The 20705-nt window shown below is 36.4% G+C and overlaps 1 protein-coding gene across 1 annotated transcript; it reads right to left on the bottom strand.

Moving 5' to 3' along the window:
• Positions 1 to 1077: 1077 nt before the first annotated feature.
• On the bottom strand, positions 1078 to 8662 carry LOC116254719 (protein ALP1-like). Its single transcript, XM_031630264.2, has 2 exons — positions 8145 to 8662; positions 1078 to 2376 (listed from the first exon to the last, which is right to left on the bottom strand). Exons 1-2 carry the CDS (start codon positions 8269 to 8271, stop codon positions 1337 to 1339), a joined length of 1167 nt encoding a protein of 388 aa, XP_031486124.1. The 5' UTR covers positions 8272 to 8662; the 3' UTR covers positions 1078 to 1336.
• Positions 8663 to 20705: the final 12043 nt, after the last annotated feature.

Consider the following 20705-nt stretch of genomic DNA (forward strand, 5'->3'; position numbering starts at 1 on the left):
TGTGTGTCTTTCTCCCTCTCTCTCTTTTATATATATATATAGACACACACACACAAAGCCCTTAGGCATTGGACCTATAAAGAATAATCTTGGCCATCCATTTTTCCAAAATGGATGTTCAAAAGAAAAGTAAAAAAAAAAAAGTTGATGGTAAATGACTAAACTTTTTCATCTCATTTTTCTCCTTGTTTTTCTTTAACTCATAGCTAATACTATGCATTAAAGGTCTAGATTCTTAGATGCTAGACGGATAAAAAACAATCTCAACCTTTATCTTTTTTTTAAACCGACATTTGAGAGGGAAAAAAATGTGAATAAAATAAGCCATCACCTGCCAATTTGAAAAAAAGGTCAAAAGAATGATATTGTTCCTTATCCATTAACATTATGTCTAGCACATACCAATCTCTCTTTCTCTCTCTCCAAAATCAAGTACTAAACTAGCTAGCATAGGGCTGACCTAAAGGTAGTTAGGTTATTCTTGAGACATTCCCATCTGGCCAAAAGCCGTTGGGGTCCCATTGTATATAATGGATCACCAGTCATTTAATTCCCACCAAGCCGTCGTCTTCATACAATCAGTCATTAGTTCGCATTTAATTCTTGCTGCACCAAACCAATAATCAATATGGTCCTCTTACACCTCTTCAGATAGGGACGGATGGTACGGTATACCATCCTCTGCAGTATTAAATAAATGCTCTACAATTGATCCTAATTAAGCCTTGAAGCACGAATAGTTTTCAATTTCAGATGAGCACGAGTTTATATTCAGAGGCTTCCATGAATAACTCTAGGTCGCAGTGCTGCATTTTTCAGTTTCACTCAGGAGCCAGTTTCGCTTGGGTTTGAAAATTTTCATTATACGTATTTTTGGTTTGGGAGAAGTTCAAGACCCATTCTGTGGATTGGAAGAATTTTAGTAAATTTTACATGCGTTTGGCACATTCCCCAGAGGTTGAGAGGAATGCATTTATAGGTTCAACTTAAACAAAGCAAGTCCGATTGTATACCAAACATACATCCAATAGTTAGTTCTGTTAGCAATGTTACAGATAGATTGCACCAGATGCAACAGGAACTGCCAATTCGGGTAAGATAAATTCGACCTAGCCTCAGGTGCTGCAGTGTTTATCTTGACTCAGTAATTTTGTATCTGTTGAGGATTATGGCTCGACGCTCATGCTTTAATACAAAGTGAAATCTCATGGTTTTATCGACAAATTTTATATAGACTCAGAAACAAGGTACCACTGAAGGCGTACAAAAATTATCTGCTAAGAATGAGAAGGGAAGAGCCTCAATTACCCAGCCAGTACTGATGAAAGATCTCTTGTTAAGGAGGCAATCCATCAGATAGATACTGAGAAAGCTTGTCCCTCTGAATGAACGCACTTTTGTCCATAGAGTGGCAAAATTGTTGCCTGTACCCTGTATCATGGTGGTGAGAAAGGGGCAGTTCGTCCTGCACCTCGTCCTCCATGTCAATTATTATGTTGTGAAGCAAACAGCAGACAAGAATTATTCTTGGTAGTTTGTGTTTGTCTGGTCTCCACATCACACCTTGGACTATCTTCCACATCTCCTTCAATCTTGCCAATGCTCTCTGTGCAACCATTCTGGTGGCATAATGCCGTTTGTTGAACTCCACTTTGCAGATGGAGATGTCCTTGCCAGGATAAGGAGTGACAAGCCAGGGAAGTAATGGAAACCCTATGTCTCCAACCACGTATTCTCTCACATGCGATCCTTCTGGAAGCTCTATCACGTTCCCATTCAGCCGTTTACCCTTCTCACATAGTTTGAAAAAACCAGAACTTTTGAGTAGACATGAATCAGTGACACTTCCTGGCCAACCAGTTACAATGTCTCTGAACCTCATCTCTGGGTCTACAATTGCCTGCAACACCATGCTGTAGTTCTCCTCTTTATCGTACCACACCTTTGATGCTTCCACTGAAGGTAGACTCATTACAATGTGGGTTGTGTCTATGGCACCACAACAGTTGGGGAGTCCACGGATTTTTTCAAACTTAGCCTTTATGACCTTCATCTCCTCAGGATTTGGCCATCTAAGGTGATGAAGACCCCTTTCTTCCATGGCTTCTACAAAGCGCCAGGTCACTTGGGATACTACAGATGGACTAACACTAAAGAAATCCCCAACAGTTAATAAGGACTCCCCTGAACTTAGCCTTCTCAGAGCAATCGCTACTTGATCCTTCAAAGAAAGTGGCTTGCCATCTAGACCCACAAAGCTTGAACTCTTTGCCATTAGATCTTCTTTCACAAGGGAATAAATGTAATCAAATGTCTTTGTTGAAACCTTGAAGACAGACTCAATCTTGTTAGGTGCATTTGCTAATGCCAGAGGTCCTGATATAGAGAGGCAAAAGAATGTATAACAGGATCTTCTAGAATCATTTATCAATTTAATTGCTTAAAAAGACATCTACAAAAGAAAATAAAAGAACAAAGGCAGAGGTAACCACTTTCTTTTAACACAAAGCAAACCCATGGATCAATGTGATATGCAGAAAGAGCACTCAAAATAAGAATAAACGAGAACTACAGATCCCAATAGAACTTTGCAATTAGAATTTAAATTTCCAAAGGGGAGAAAGGAACAAAAGCTAGTACCAACAATGCCATCACCCTACATTAGAGGCACAGCCAGATTTCTCTAGTCTGGGACTTCGTTTCAGTAGATACACATTATCTCACGAAACACCACAGTCCTAGGAAAATAACTGCCTTAAACAATGAATAAAAGCAAAAGAATCTATGTAAGTGCAAGAACAATCAGGTTGAGACAAGAAAAGGAAAATACAAACTTCTCATAAGAGTACGAGAGAGCGAAAGACAAGAAGAATAAAGCTAGCAATAGAATGTTTACTTGCATGGTCCAGACAGAGATAGAGAGAGAGGTCCATGTCAAGCTTTTCCTCCAGAGAAAGCAGCCCCTTCTTCACATACATCAATACTATATTGGATAGACAGTTTTGATTGGCTGTTTCAATCTAACAGCAGCACCAGCAACAATACCAATTTAAAGAAATGAATTTTAAAGAGTGGCTGACATGACAGATAGTTGTTCATCACTTCATTTACTTGCACCCTACGTCACAAGGATAGGTGGAAAAAATGACCTGTAATGTGTGTTCTCCTGGAAAAAATTGTTGGAAGTCATACATGAGGACAGGTATGTTTTTACTTTTTACTTTATTTTATTTTTAAGATGTTTAGTCCAAGTTACTGAAAAATGTTATGAGATCCAAAAACTTGCTTAATAACGTGAAGTTGTTTGACGTTTCTTATAGAACAGAGTCTAGAAGCCACTTTTTATCTGTTCAATCTGCCCACTTAAAATATTTCATCATTGCAGTCCTTTTTCTCCCACAATTATATCAGACTTGGTAGAATCTGTTTCCACAGTGATAATAGTTTCCAATTTATGTCTTGTGGTAACCCCTTGATAGGTGTAAGCTACATCATGGTAACATGCCATTTTGGCTGGGTGTCCTTGGTGACGCATGGACATGCTAAGACAGACACACCTCATACTGTTCTCATTTTCTACAAAATCTTAAGAAATTTGAATGACCTTGCATCAATATAAAATAATAAGGGAAACGAATAAGTCTTGCAAATGCACACTCTAGGATGCAATAATTAAGATTCTATCTCATATCTAACAGAATCCAGGAGTTATCTTGGTCTACAGACTTCAGTAAGAAAACCACTTGTAGGTCACATTGTATAGTAAACTTATGGTAAATTTCAAAATCTTAGCCGTGCATGTCAAAGGAAGTTTCGTAATTTTGCAAATCTTAGCCAATTTTTTCTTGTAAAAGTTCAAAATTTCTGAAGATAAACCACTGAAATAAACTTTGTGTTTGTCTCTTTATCCCAACTGCCCTCTTCTTATTTCACTCATTTTGGCACATTCCCTTAGATGCATGAAGACAAACATGAAGGAAGAAATTCAAAACATTACAAAATCTGATAGAGAAAACAAGGATAAGAGAACAGAAATTGCGTTGACTGCCTAGTGAGGAAGTCAATAAGAAAGACAGCCTTATGATACTTCAGTCTACTGTATATTTTATTCTGTGATGAGAACAAATTGAAAGAAGTTCTTACTACTAGTAGGAATGATGCAATAATTGGTGCATCGAGTGAATGAGAAGCACGCTATTGAAAAAATAGTTTGTTGAGTTTATAAAATTGTAATGGATTTCTAGCATGTCAAGATGTAAATTTGCATGAGAATCATGCACACATACTAAAATGGAGATAATGGGTAAGAATTAGTAAAGCTGCATAAGAAAGTGCTCAGTGAATCCGTGCATGAAGCTAAGCAAAGAGAAACTGTGTCACCTCGAGATGGCTGAAGCATTTTAACATCTTAAGTGTTCAAAGTCCATAAAAGTTGACATAATACAAGTAGAAAGTACTAAAGAAAGCAACACAGGCTTCAAGGAATTTAAAAAGATGGAAGCATGAAAGAGAACAGTCATCCACATATAACAATTCAATACTTACGTATGTACATATAAAACAAGGGAAATGCAAGAACTGCTAAGCTAAACCCAGGTGGACGAAAAGAGATTACAACCAGAATGTGTCTGTGATTTGCATCTTTATGTGGATGGAAAAACCACCATGTATTTGTAATACACTGAAACTAATAAACTTGTATACACACACTGATGTGTGTGCATATATGGTACGTACATACGAACACACACACACACACACACACACATACGTCTATATGTGTGTATGTATGTACCAAGAGAGAGAAAGAATAAATATTAAGGGTTGTGTTTGGTATAAGTTTTAGTTCATATCATGTAACATGCACATGCAATTTGTGACAAGTGACATATAACCTCATAACTCTCCTTGACTAAGAAAATTTATCATAGGACAAACACAATCAGCTTGGTCAAAATCTATGGACAAAAGTGAATTTGGTAAATATATTGGTATCATGCATAACATATTAAATAAAATTGGAGCTAGAAAAAGTTGCCAACAGTTACACATGTTCATTATCAACTCAAGCCAAGTTCTTTCCTGATTTCGCTTAAGCATTCGCACTTCATTGGAGTATTTCTAGAGACCAAGTAAAATTAAAGCAGATCCATGTCAAAGAGGAAATAAGGATTTGAGAGTTCTTAATAATTTTACAACTCGTCAAACATAAGAGAAAACCTCTTAGATTTCTAATCATAGTCAGAATGTCGGTCCTGGCTCATTTTTAGTTAAAAAAACACAATAGCACAGATTCTACATACATATCAACTTAAAACCTAAGACCTTAAAATGCAAAACATATAAAAATTAGTAAAAGTAAGTAAACAGACAAAGGTAGAAAGCTAATATTAAGACATAGGAAAGCAACTTAACAACAAATAGAATAAAATATCTATATTACCAAAATAAGAATACAACAAGTATTGCGGTCAACTCGATTTTGAAACTTTACAAGATTTGCCTTCAATATCTTTTAATTGAAAAAAACATAAAACATGCATCTTGAAGTGCTGGTCATATCTGAGAAATTGTTTCTGTCCTAATCAAATCAATGCTTTAGGTTCAAAGGGAAGTCCTTCTAACATAACAGTAATCAAAGTACTTTTTAGTAACTTTGTTTATTTTTCAAAATAAAATAATGCAAGAATGAGAGAAAAAAGTCACATGCTTAAAAACATGAAACAATGAAAAAGTAGACTATTATGAAAGGCACAGAAAAAGTCAGGAATATCTTGGGTAGCATTTTTATTTTTGTTGGTCTGAATCATGGTGACATATAACTCCAACATGTCAAAAGTATCCCAATATTATTGTCATTTTGACACTAATTGATAACATTGGCAAAATCTCCTGACATTTTCAAAATATCAGCAGATTTGCCAATATTATCAGCTGGTGTCGAAATGGCAATCTTGGGATATTTGCAAAATGTTGGAGTTATATGTCACTATGATTCAGAACAGGGATTATGAAGAAGACAAAGCTTTACAACTTTCATTATTCCAGCCGACTCATTATCGAACAGGAGCCAGAAGTACCATGAGAAGAAAGTAGACACCTAAATAAGTTTCAGTACATGAGGTACAAAGTTAACTGCAAATTTGAGAAGCATAAAGAGTCACATGAGGAGTCACGAGACATGGAGATGCCAGTTTCTGATTTGTAAATGATAATGATCCTGCCTTTAATGCCAGCCATGACAACAATTGATAAGAAAAATATGATCCAAGTTCAGTGCTATTCTCCTTACTGTTAGCGCTGCTATCCATACATACCTTGAACTCTGTATATTCTACACTACAAAAGCTGCAGAATGCCTTTTTAGCATTTTGGTTTCTAGCTGGTCTTACAAACTATTTGCAAGCAGACCCATATAGTAGTAAGCTAACTCAAACTACAGTTTTTAGTATTTACCATTAAAGATAAAAATCGGCAAAATTATTTTGTTTATAGTACCTTCCAAGTATGAGATGCAATAAATATACACTTACCTCAAGAAAGCATAATAATATTAAACTATCAATTACATAAAAGGCACTAAACAGAAAATGAAATAATGGAAAACCATTCATATGCAGACATGAAAAAAAATATATTGGGTCTTTGTCTTCACTTAAGATGGCCATGCACAAGAATCCAAATGCTGATGCAGGATATATCTTTATATTAGTTACAAAAGATAATGTATTCCCTGTGATCTTGGTGAAGGATTGGAGAGTTAAGCGAAATGAGGACACAACATATGCATATAATCATTAATGGCCCAAAATTTTTAAAAAAATAGAGGTATGATCCATATATTTAAACATAAAACAGCAGAGATGTAACCAAAAATTCACATATTCGTTAAAAAATATAATGTGCAGGATAACAAACTTTATAGATGATGGAAATTCAAACCCTGCTAGCTAGTGAATATTTCCATAATGTGATTATGTAAAATGCACCTACTATCAGGTCACTTTGCCCATAATGCACACCTACACAATTTGCATGTGTGAATCCATTTCTTTTCTTATCTATATGCATATATAGATGACAGGATATTACTCCTCAAAATAAAAACAAAAAGGGGACATCCACATGATGCCTTTCACATGCCGCCATTCCAGCGTCATAAGCATTGAAGCATTCGATACCAGAACAAGTCACTTACTAACCAGAATGATTAATAATTTAATACATGATATTAACAACAACTATTTCACCATCAAATAGCTTCCCTTCCTCATTTCAACAGCATGTGGGACAACAAACCTTCATAAGCATTTAGCTTTTGTTGAACCTTTCAGAAACAGTCTTTCATGTCAACTAATCATATACATGACATGGAAGCTGATTTACTGCAACTTATCTTCTTTGTCCCAAGCCTACGTGTCTTACGATCATACACCATGTTCATGTGGCTTAAGTGAGCTGATGTAGTAATCTATCTACGTTAGCACATTGTTCGTGCAATTGACCAGTGAAACCCCTCCCAGGGAAAAACTTGTCAGTAACAATGCAGATGACTGACGTGACCAGAACCAACATCTAACACGTGTGAGCTGACCTTAACTCATTCGTGATACCAATTAGTGATGACGCTGCTGAACTTACACAAATCAGATAAAAAAAAATTAAAACTCGCCCTTCAACTAGACGCGATCAAGATAAGACCTAGATACTCGGATTATGAAGCTTTGTTCTATATGATAGCTGAAAACTGTAAAGAACCAATACTTTTCATTAGCTCTTATCCCCAACATTAAAGAAGCAAATGAGAGTTTCTACAGTAAACGAGTAACATAAAGGGATTATCTGTCTCCCACAGATAGAGAGCAATCAGCACTCAACAGCAAGATAACTGACACATGGATATTCAAGCAACAAGCACTATGAACCGAAACAAGAACTGCAGAAAAAACTAAAACAAAAAAGGGAAAAGAAAGAGGTAACATAAGAATGGTCATCCGGAGATACATCAACCACAATAACAAGGACGACCCATTTCACAGTAGAAGCTCTTGTATGAAAAGAAAATATGAAATAATACAAGAAAGAAGAAAACTAAACAATCAATGAAAATACAAAAGAGAGAGTGACAAAGAAGAGAAGACTACCACTAATCCGACGAGAGAGACCATCCCACCAATCTGCTGGGTCCTGCTCCTGGGCAGGAACCTTATCACCATTGATCTGCTTCTCGATCTTCCTCCTTTTCTTAGCTGCCCCTCTGACCGGGCCCATCACGAAGAATTCACCAAATCGGCCACAACCAAACAACACCAAGTAACGAAAAAAATTTACCTCGGACTCTATGAACTACAGCCTTAAGAATCCCAATTTGGGCAGCAGGGAGACAGAGACAGAGAGATGGGTATTTTACTAATAGTGAACTAGAGAAGAATGCAAGAGAGAGAAAGAAAAGACGCGGTCGGACCAATCATGCATGAGTCCACATTATATCATAAAAAGCACCGCTCTCGCTCTTTCTCTCCCTCTCTGGAGTTTCAGAATGAGTTCCATGGCATGCAAGAAGAAAACAGAGAGAGAGGGTCTCACCTCTATAGACACAGAATCCACCAAACACAAATACGGTAACGAGAGAGAGAGAAAGACTCGAAAAAACGACTCGCAGATGGAGGGAAGTGATGTCCCACATAATGCAAGTAAAACTTAACTACATAAATGACATTATTATTATTAAAGTCAATGTATTTATTGATATTTTTCACAATCAGAACATAAACGCCCCTCGAACAATGTAAAACTACCATTCCAATCGAGCGATAAAAGAAGGGGACATGCTTGTAGCTTAGCCTTTGTTTAGTGCCTTTTTTGGGAACTACTTCCTCCCTGATTGTGCTTCGCATGAAGATAAAGAAGTAAACTAAGGACGATACTGCCTCTTTTCCTTTATTCCTGTCCATTTCGGATCTTTTCTTTTCTTCCATTATCCCGAAAAAATGAGAAATCCATACATATCCTGAAACGATGTGCAGTTTTTACTTTTTGGCTTTAGCAACCGAAGCACAATGCAGTTTCCGATATTGGGTTGAGGGAATTTCCAACTTGGGCTGACTGGTGCATGAAGTGGGAAAATGGGAACTACCCACTTACAGCAGGATTCGTACTTGGATCACTTAAAATCATGAACAATGGGATTTCCATCCGATTTAACGAAATCAAGAAAACATAAAATCCTGAAACCATGTCCTAATATTACGTTCTTAAATAAAATTTTTTGTTTGGTCATAAGGTAATCCAAAGAAACTATTGCCTTCAAATAAGTTTTCATTTTTAATTCAAAGAAACTGCACCCAAGACGTAAGACTTAATGTCGCCTCTAGGTCCTCTAGAAAGCCTCAATTTCCTTGTTCTTTTTATGAACAAAAATTTTTTTGCAAATTTTTTACTTAAGGTAGTGTTTGGATGGCATATTGGAAACATGATTTTTCAGAAAACTTGGTTTTATAAATTCGATTTTTTAATGAGTTTTTAAAAACATCTTTTTTGTATTTGGGTAGACAGGCAAAAAATGGTTTTTAGATGAATAACTTAAGAGGGTAGTTTTTTCACTCCCATATGAAAACAAAGCTCCAAACAAGCAACAAAAAGGCATTTGAGGCAAACAAAAGAGTGTTTTGTCTCCAAAACCCCTTTTTTGGGTGAGTGTCCACACAAGCAAGTGCTCCCTTAGCTCATGTAAGTGAATCTGTCTTTGAAAGACCAAAATTCAAATATGTTTACCATAAAATCCAACTTTGATATTTAAATCTATGTCAGATTGTGGATGCATACAACAGTTGAATTCAGTTATGAAATTGCATGCTAGACCCTTGACTACTTTATCCATGACGAATGATCTTAGCTGGTTCATACAAACAGTTGAAAACATTGGTTGGTTCATACAAACAGTTGAAAAAAAAAAAGATGGAAAATTTTAGTCATTTGAGTTTTAATTCACTCATTTTCTCATTTCTCTCAAAAATATTAATGTAAACAAAATCAAGGGTTAAAATCATTCCTAATGAATTTATTTTGTGTGTGTGTGTATATATATATATATATAATTTATTTATATGTATATGGTGAATTTATAAGTTAACAGGAAATCTTGATGTTTAGGCGTCGTTGGCGTTACTTTTTCTGTGGTTTTTCGAGCAGAAAGTTTCAGACAACATCTGTAGCTTTATTAAAAACCGCTGTATTCAGCGAGCACAGCATTGCTGCATGGGGGAGTGTGTCGAGCCATGTGAGAGTTGCTGACAAGCCCCAACTTATTGCACGATTTCCAAATCCAGCCTTAAACTTTAGAAACAATTCATTGATCTCAGAGCTTTTCCGTTTGGGATGGGTTTGCGTTGAACAATGATCGAGTGATACTGCTACTAATGACGTGCAAATAAGGTTGGATTGGCATATATCCAGATCGGGTCAGTATATCCAAAAAATCTGTCTCGAATCTGACCCATTTGGATCTTGATTCTTTAGTTGAAGATCATATAGAAGATCCATATCACTCAGACCGATCCGGGGCGAGGGCAGTTACGGCAACCGAACTTTTGTAAACAGATTTTTCAAATAATCTAATCCAGAATTGTAAGTTGAATGCACTTTTGTCTTAAGGGGTGTAGCGCAATTGGGCGGAAGGCGGGTCACGTTTAAGGGGCTCGAGATTTGAATCATGTGGTTCTTGTCGTGTTTTAGTGTGTGAGCTGCAAACAGTAACAAACACGATACTCGAGTTGAAAGATAAAGGATATATCATAATAAGCCTATTAAATCCTAAAAGCAAGTTAAAATCTTGAAAATAGTCCAAACAGTTTACATCCTTCAATCTTTTTCAAGGCAATTAATGAATGCCCAAATATGAAAATGTTCGGCTTCCTAAAAATGTCAAGTTTTTCATATGTATATAAAGATCAAGATTCATGATAGGTGTTACACTATGATACTGACTTCTTTTAGTTTCTGGACTTGGCGATCAAGTTGTCTTGGACTTGTTTGATAACTGGCCAGACATTGGCAGGCCCTTGTAATGAAAATCTATTGCCCTGTTTGAATGTGTGGACAACTTAATTTCTCCTTGACTTGGCGTCATGTATAACTTCTTCACCGTGGAATGTGCCTATGGACAAGTCGTCCATGAGAAAATTTTCCTTTGATTAAAGAACTGTTCTATATCTTGGATATTCGTCATTTTTATTTCCAGATAGCCCAATGTATCCAAAATTTAGGTCAAAACTGGGTCCTATGCGGTTAAAATTGACCTAATGTGCATATCAAATCCAATCATTTACATTGGTAGAAAATCTAGGTTGAAATTGGATCTTGAATATATATATATATATATGAAACCACTTGTGTACAAGACAAAAACTAGACCAATTAAATTTAATTATTTAAAATATTTTTTTTGCAATCTAAACTTATAAATATAATGTTAAGAGTGACTTGGTGATAAACATATATTAAGTTAGTTGTTTTCTTACTTAAGTACTGTTTTTTTTAATAATAAAAATATGAATGCCTCCTATAACATCCAAATTTTGTATTACAAATATCAATTTTTTTTAATTGGTTTCTTACTTAAGTACTGTTTTTTTTAATAATAGAAATATGAATGGCTCGTATAACATCAAAATTTGGTATCAAAAAGATCATTTTTTTTTTACAAAAATGACTTAAACTAAAATTAGTGTATATAAACACATTAAAGGGTTTAGATTTTGTTTGAATCACTTTTTAACATGAATTTAAGAGGTCTGGTTTTCATCTCTTACCCTGAGATATCAGTGAAGATTTCCGCAACAACGATATCATTGAAAATTTCATATCCAGGGATTTAAGGTCAGACCCCTTCCTTCCCTCCCTCCCAGTCCGACTTTTTGTGCGAGGTTCTAGTCCATATTCAGGATTTCAAATCCTCATTTTTACACTACCGAAATCCATTGTCTATTTATTATGAAGATCTCACATATAAGAGATTTCTTATATCAGCCTCAAATCTGAAACATCCTCTAGGGTCCATTGACCGTTAAGAACATTATATGAATGTTTCATGAACCTACCTCAATAAGCCTTTTAAAATTTAAGCAAACACAAAGAGATTGGCATGAGGGAAGCAGGCATTGGTTGTTAATGAGGATGCGCAACGAGCCGAGCCAACTCGGGCTCAGCTCGAACTCACTCAAAAAAACTCTGCTCGTGCTCGACTCGTTCTCGACTCGTTTATAAACAAGCTGAGTTCGAGCTCACAAAGATACTCGAGATGATAAACGAGTCGAGTTAGAGTTTCATGAAACTCGACTCATTTATACTCGAGTTCGAGTTTCATGAACTCAACTCGTTTATACTCAGAAGGTACTCTACGTAATACTACCAAAACATGTTCACTGGTTTTAATTCTAGGGGTAAAACAAACTTTCACAAGTTACACGAGTTAAACGATGGGTTAACACTTACATGAGTTAAACAAGCTAATGCTTACACGAGTTAACCCCTAAACAAGTTAAATGGGTTAAGCGAATAGAGTTCAAGTTCTGAGTTTTTTGAGTCAGAGTCAAGATCGAGCTGGCCAAGCTCGGGCTCAACTCGGCTCGTGTGCATCCTAGTTGTGAAGCCAACAAACTCAATTGAAACTCCATCATGAATCAAACTGTATTAGCCTTAGGGTTTTATAACTGGAGAGTAGGCAAGAAAGAAAAGTCAACACCTTATCTTTGCAACTTGTTCTCCACCTACAGTTGCAGCCATTGATAGTGATGTCACTGTTGGGCTATTGCAAACTTGCGACCTTAAGCCTTAAATTCAACAGTTCAGGTAAATAGATGAGATATTTAACAGGACTTTGGGTAAATACCTGGCATGAATTGACAGGTGTCGACAAATTAATGCTGGGGCTTGATTCCTAAACTGGACAGCTGTTATTGGAAATCGTTTGGATTCTGGCAATCAAATTGGGGCACCGCCACTGGAGTGGCACCAATTGACATGTCCCTAAGATCCTTCTTTTTTTAATTGCTTTTGTTTGCTACTCAGACGTTGAAATAATGGACAATCTCTAGACTTTTCTTTGGTATCTCAAAGAGAAAAAGAGAGAACAGGCCTTCTTTATGCTGTTTATGTCATTCAGTTACATGATGAGAGGTCGAGCATTCAGACGGCTGAAGGATTTTTAGCCTCTCGCCTTTTCTGTCTAATATATATATATATATATATAAAATAAAAGCTGAAATCTTCTAGCTATCTTGAGTTTCTTCAAATCATGGTCACCCAATACAATGTACAATACATCAACAATGTGTTGTGAGAGGTCCGGGAATTCTGCGGACCAGGTTTGGCTGGAAGAATCCTTCGGCCTTTCACAGCATATAACTCAATGCATGTATGAGAGCATGCATTGTTAAAATGATACCTTGATGAGGAGGGGTCAGGTTTGGCAATCCTTCGGCCTTTCACAGCATATAACTCAATGCAGTTATGTGAATGTGGTTTTTAGAGTCACACATCCATCTAACCAAGGCTGTCTCTAACATGATATACAATTAAGAGAAAAACAAGTAGAAAAATGTGGTACATGTTTTTGTCATTTATTATTAGTTTACACTTTTTTATCCTTATTATATATATATATATATATATATATATATATATATATATATATATATATATATATATGAAAGAGTATGTGTGTGTGTCTGAGAGAGAATGAGAGTGAGAAACAAATGTCTCTTCTAAAAGATATTTGAAACTTTTGAACTTAGCTTTTATATTTGCAACTTAATTTTTATGTTCGAGCATAAATGATGCACACAAGTATTTATATGAAGGTCTTATATATATTACACTTTTAAATAGATTATGGAATTCAATCGTATCATCCACTCATTCAAGCTTGTTATGATAAGACACCCGCTTTTGTCCTAAAATATTCTCCAATAGTTAAAAGTTGATGCATGACACTCTTGAATTGACCATCCAATCAAATAAGTTTAGCCTATTCTAGTGACAAACTAGTTTTGAAGCAGCCTAAGGAGGGCACATGCCCCTGTAAGAGACATTAAGTAAACTTGCAATTATTTCCAAAGTTGAGTAAAAAAGGTTGTGCCTTATGAGGGTTTTGACTGTTGTTCAACCTCGAATACCTACCATGGCCTGTGCTTGGATGAGAGCCGAAGCCCTTCCTTTCCTTTTGTCTCCGAGATCTAGGACCGTGTCAAATGCATATCAACTTAGTGTTGTCCTCTACTTCATAAGACTGAGGAACATAGTGTCCATGAAAACCAAACTAACGACATGTTCCTTTCTTTATGACCAGCTGACTAGCTATACTCTAAAATAAAATTCGAAAATGAATTTCTATTGATGATATCATTAAATAGAAAACGAGCTTGCTAACTAATTATGCAAGTGTTTGGTTAAAACCCCCTAAAAAAAAGTGTTTGATGGCTTGAACAATTTATCTAGGCTGCCCTTATCTTACATCATTCTTCTAAAAGTAATTTTTTATTTTTAGGTCTATCTTTTGCTTATAATTGAGAAAAAACTACTTATTTGTGATTTTTTTAAAAGGGCATCTATTTTTTAGCAATAATAGGAGAGGGCATCTTAGACTTCTCTTTATCTACACGCGCGCCTCGGATCCATTGCCAAGGTTTGCAAGGCAACATATAAAAAAAAATGGAGAAGTGGGCAGCATAAGACAAAACTTCTCAAAAAGTGTGACATATCTCTTCATGGGCAAGTAAAAGTTCAATCATTAGTTAGATTCTCGTGGGCACTATTCTTTTGGAATCTAAATTATAGATGAGTTTTCCAACGCAATACTCGTGCTGAATTACATTTCATAATTCAAACTCACGTTTTCTTTTTCACATGTTAGCAAAAGTTTATTCGATATTCTTGTGTGACAAATTTTGGGTAAAGAAGTTATACATGGCCTGCTTGTCTTAGATGATATTTTCAGAAGAAATTTTCTCCTTCACATGCATTTTTTAACTAAGAAATTTTGAATAAAATCCTTTTTTTTGCAATTTTGTTAATAAGGGCTACACTTTTCATAAAAATTATGAAATAAAAGCTTAAAGTAAAATTCTTTAACTTGAGAAATGAAAAACCTTAGTTGCAATTTTTTTTTCAACATTACCTTCTGACACTAAATTACATTTTGATCATTTAACAAGTCACGTTTTCGGGTTTCCCAGTAACCGGAATTTATCTGAGAACCCTTGTTTGACAGTAACATGAAAAGTGCAATGCTTATTACTAAAACGATGGCAAAAAATAGCTGTTTAAACTTACACTTAAAAGGTATATTTCCCAAAAGAAAAATGAAAATTTCCCTTCTCTATGATAACTAAAAAGAAAAAAGATCCTTATATAATGACACCTCTACCATACTAGTTTAACGGATCTGGACTTAGATCCGGTATAGCCAAATCAATAATGTCCTGATTGAAAGCAATCACATAATATAATTCTTTTGGGGTTCTTTGTCTTGCACGATATCGGCTGAAGATTTGACACCAAAGAATGTGGGTCCGAACCATGATCCAGATTTACTTTTCTACTTGCTTTTGTTGTGCATAAGCCATTTTTATTTAGATCAGCAACGACAACAAAGATCCAAAAGCAATTACACGTGAAGCATCAAAACAAATGAATGAAAGAGATGCCTTACTTACCAAAATTATTTTTTCCACGTATTTCTACCTAAAAAAATGCCTAATAATAAACAAAAATCCATGGATCAAGGCCCAACTTGTCTTTTAATATTCTGTATGTGCAGCAGCCTCTCCATGATTAGCATGGGAATGTTGGTTTTCCTTTATATGTCTTTTGTCTTATTGGGAAATTTCCATTTTAAGCCCTGTTTTTCTATTATATTTTTGAACCATCATGATTTTTTTTTGAAAATTTCTTGGAAACCTTAATGTGGATTTGTCATTATTGAAAAATTAGCACATGGAAAGGTTTTATACAAAAATGATGTAACTACTAGTGGTGGATCATAACCCACCTCCACTCAAAGCTGGTCATTGAGCTCGTTCGTATTAAACTTTATTAAATCCATCCCTCTTAAGCCTCAAGGGGCAGCTAGGGGTATGCAGCTAGGGGTATGTATAAAGCCTTGGTCAGGCTAGGGGTATATATAAAGCCAGGTATGTAGTTCGATTTTCGTGGGCGCTATGCTCATGTGTTTTAAAATTGTAGGGCGCTCACTGACACTGATGCAGCCGAAAACCCTAGAGGCAAGGGGAATGGAGGGATTTTCGGGGGTCGCTTCGGGTGGTGGAATGATCCTCTCACTCACCCAAAAAGGCACACTCTTTTGCACAAGCGGACCTCTACTAAGTCTTGAACAAAGCGTAGGGTTTGAATTGTAACAACCAGACCCACTATAACACTATACTCAAGCTCCTAATTTGATATATTTCAACCTGCTTTGTAATAACTTTGATTCTTACTATAAAATAGCTAAAAACTACAATAAGTAATTATTTGGCCAACTTTCTTATAAACTCTAAACGGAAACTTTCTCAACTAATGATTGTTATATGCCAAAAAAGACTATACACTATAGCCTATAACGAGAAACCAAGTGTTATGGGCAAAAAATGTTATGACCCGGCTCACTTCTATACCGGGTTCAAGTTCGTGGTCTAGTATTCTCAACCCATCCGTTAGTAGTTTTTGTTTATTTCTCAAAAGGGCTAGGAACCAAGTCAACCAATAACTTAACAACCTCTTTATAAGTCTCCCAAAATTTTTCTAATCTCATCTCAGACAGAACTAAACTTTGATACATTAACAAAAATGTTTGCTGGGCTGATTGAAGATCCCTAAAAAAAGGAAGAAAATTTTGGTATAGGTCCAAAAATGGCCGTATAAAATAATATGAGTTTCCCTCAGGTTAAACCATGGGAACACAGTTTTCCGTCTTTGACACGGAAATAGTTCTGAGTCTGTGTATGGAATTTTTGGTTTTTCCAACAACTCAAGTGTTTCCTAAGAAAGTGGTTATGGGTTTGGATCAAATCCAAACCTTTTAACCTACTTATTGGATGCAACCTAGCTGGATCCAGATATTGTATCGGGTCTCTAATGCTGGTCCGGGATCCAACTGCTACAGCAAATCATACATTACTTTTACTACTATTTGGACCCACTGACAGATTCAAATCAAAGTTCTGAAAGAATCGACTGTACTAAATCCGAATCTCACTGTTAGCAGGTCAATGATTGGCTGCTGAATCTGTCTAAAAGATCTGGATGCAGCGATCAGATACCTAACGTGAACCCGAACTTCGACATCCCTATCTCTGTTAAGTCGCTATAGGCAGGTCAGATCAGCCATTGCTGAGATTGACCCAACAGGATTTCTCATATCCAAACCCAAACCAGGATTTGGACTCCACTAGAACTGTTTAAACCAAATCTGGATTTTGGATTCAGTATCAACAACAAATCTGACCAGGATTTGGGATACTAATAGGATCCAAATCTTTCTTGCCAAACCTGAATACGGGTTTGCATCAGAGGTGGATCCAAAACACTGATCAATATCCAGAAAAATCAAAGAGTTTTTCTACCAGTCTGTAAGAAATCTACCCTTCCCAAGGATGAATTCTTGAACTTTGTCTCATTGCTTCACGTGAGGCCTAACTTTACACCTACTTGTTCCGGACCCGGTCCATATCAATCAATAATGGCTTGTTTTTACTAGCATGGTTCTTTGTCACAAGGACAGTTCATTTAATTACCATACTTAGTAAATTAAAAAAAATGATTTTAATAAGTTAATAATTTTCAAAAATTATGATAATTAAGGTCGCTAGCGCTTAACGTGTCTATAGTTCGTGTCCCTGTGTCCGCGGAACGGGGCTAACCATTGAAAGACATAAGTTTCTATTTGTAGATTGATTACTATTTTTCATTAATTTTCCTTTCACCCATCAATGATTTACTTAAATTTGATGATCCCATGGTTCAAAACAGGCAGAATTTCCCAAACAGTTTTAGTGTGCAAAAGGGACAAAAACCCTAGTCATCTAGGAAAGCATGACTTTCTTGTCATCTATTTTAGATAAATCTGTCTATGTAGATGTGATGTACATGACTTTGCTAAGTGACAAGTTAAACCAGTTTGCTAAGTGACAAGTTAAACCAGTATGGCCAGGTCTCATACAACAAAAGTGGTTTCCTTATTACAAAAATTTAAAAAAAAAATGGTGTTTTTTTTTTCCCCTGACAGAGCACTTTCTCCGATAGAGCCAACCAACCCGCTTAATCGATCAATACCTCTTACAAGTATTCTCCTCCTTTTTATTTCCTGAAGGTCTGAGTAGGGGTGAACACGAGCCAAGTCGAGTCCGAGTTCAGTCAGCTCGAGCTCGGCTTGACTAATGAAACCTTGAGCTTGGCTCGGCTTGAGCTTGAGAATAGTTCGACAGAAGTAGCTCGAGCTCGACTCGGCAGTTACGTGTTGAGCTAGAGCTTGACTCTATTAAGGCTTGACAAACTCGTTTGAATGGAGTTGTTATTCATCGTTACTTGTTGCTTGACAAACTCATTTGATCCATATAATTGATATTTATCGTTACATGTTGATCTCGAGCTCGACTCGATTAAGGCTCAACAAACTCATAAACTCATTTGAATATATCGACTAGAATAAGGCTCAAGCTCGACTTGGTACAGTTACTTGTTGAGATCGAACTCAGCTCGATTGTTTGAACGAGTTGACTCATGAACTCAAGCTCGACTCGTTAAGCAAATGACTTGGCTCGAACTTGTCCACGAGCGGAGCTTTAACGAGTTGGACTTCAGTAACTCGACTCGTTGCTCACCCCTAGGTCTTGAGGGTCTAAGGCTGCATTAGCACACGCATAAATCAAACAAGGATTGGCCTTCTACCGTCTATAGTCTCACCAGTTACACAAAATCCTTGGGAGTTCAAGAGCCATCTTTTTCAAAGATATGTATGATAATACTTTTTGTGGATTCACAATTGATTAAACGAATTAGATGCTTGACCAACGGGATTCAATTTCTAATCATAGTAACACTAATTTAAACCACTAATACTCAGTGTACTCGTCCATATTCTTGCACTTAAACCTTTAATGATCTATGACCAATCATCATATGTCCATATAAAATATTGCCTCTTGATTATCCTGGATTTGCTCAAAGATTGCTACTTTAATGAACTCTAACATTAAGCATTTGTTTATAAATTACAATTTAACATAAATCTAAACGATGCTTTAGTTGAAGTGTGTACTGTTTCACACCTAAGTCTTGTCTCTTTCTTGAAGCAGCCATTGAAGATAAGTGAATTCGCTTCGTAATCCAAGATATGATAAAAAAAAACTTTGGTGGTTCTTAATTATTTTAAGTACTTTCCATTAGAATTTGCTGCAGAGATCGTACTTGCATGTGCAGTTTAAATAAGCAGCTTGGATGGTGCAGACCCATAATGGAGCCGTACCCTTTATAAGTTGGTTCCAGCGAAGCTAGCAATAGCATTGAAGGGCTACTCCTGGCACCCTCCCTATTTAATTTAATGGATCAAATATGTTTGATTAGCAATTAGATGTGGATTAATACAAACTCCAATCATTCATACCCGGTATGCAGATTCAATGCCGAATTTGAATTCGAATAGACGAATATAACATGACCCAATTGCACATAAATGCAATATCTCGATCTGAGTCTGATTTTGAGAAACAGTGTCCTAATCGGATCCCAAATCTGTATCCAAATCCTACTACATATAATCGGATCAAGTCTAATTTGGTAAAAGCTGGATCCAACCCAAATCCAAATAGCTTTAGGTCCCTGGAAAAGATAGCTTGGTCTAGCAATAACAATGCCATGTTGGCAGATGAGTGTTCATGATTACTATGATTGGGAAGGATACATTGGGTTTCATAATTTATGATCCAGCTTGTCTTAGTGAGATCAAATAGACTTGATCTTCAAACTTTTATAAAGGGGTTGGCAAGATCATTAGTTATCTTTGTTTTTTGTCAATACTTTGAAGGACTCAAGGTTGCTAAGGAGCACGCTGGAACTCCTGATATATCGAGGGACATAGAGTAGCTGGTCAAACTGACAGAGGGTGAAAGTCAAATTGTTAGTTTGGTTTCTATGAGTTCTATTTCTCTGAATTACACACAATTGATGTATGTCACTCTAGTTGACAGGTGTCTCATTTCCTGCCATATCTCGAAGCAGCCGTGGACTCTAGAGGCCAAAGAAAATGAGAAGTGGGTCTCGTGTCCTCAAGGTACCCTGTCCCCTATGGAGAAGTTTGACCACTTGCAAACATGGGAAAGGAATTCCAACTTCAGTTTGGATTCTGACCAAGACATCTTCAGTCCAAAACCAAACTTGGTTCACATAATTTGAACAGGTCCAGCTTTTTCTCCCCACATGCATGGGCTCTCCCCATGAACCGGGTGGGTCCCGGCCTGGTTTTCCTGATGTGGGACCCACACCCACTTGGTTTTCAAAGCCATTGTATTCTTCTTCACTCACCACCTCCTTTCCCTCTGCAACAATCCAAGGAAATGATCTTGGCTAGGCATGGCCGTTGGTGTCTTGCGTTTGTCCGCTGCCATATTCCAAGGAAAAAGCCAAACGCAAGAATATAAAAATCAATGATA

The sequence above is a fragment of the Nymphaea colorata genome, chromosome 5 (assembly GCF_008831285.2).
Source record: "Nymphaea colorata isolate Beijing-Zhang1983 chromosome 5, ASM883128v2, whole genome shotgun sequence".
NCBI lineage: Eukaryota > Viridiplantae > Streptophyta > Magnoliopsida > Nymphaeales > Nymphaeaceae > Nymphaea > Nymphaea colorata.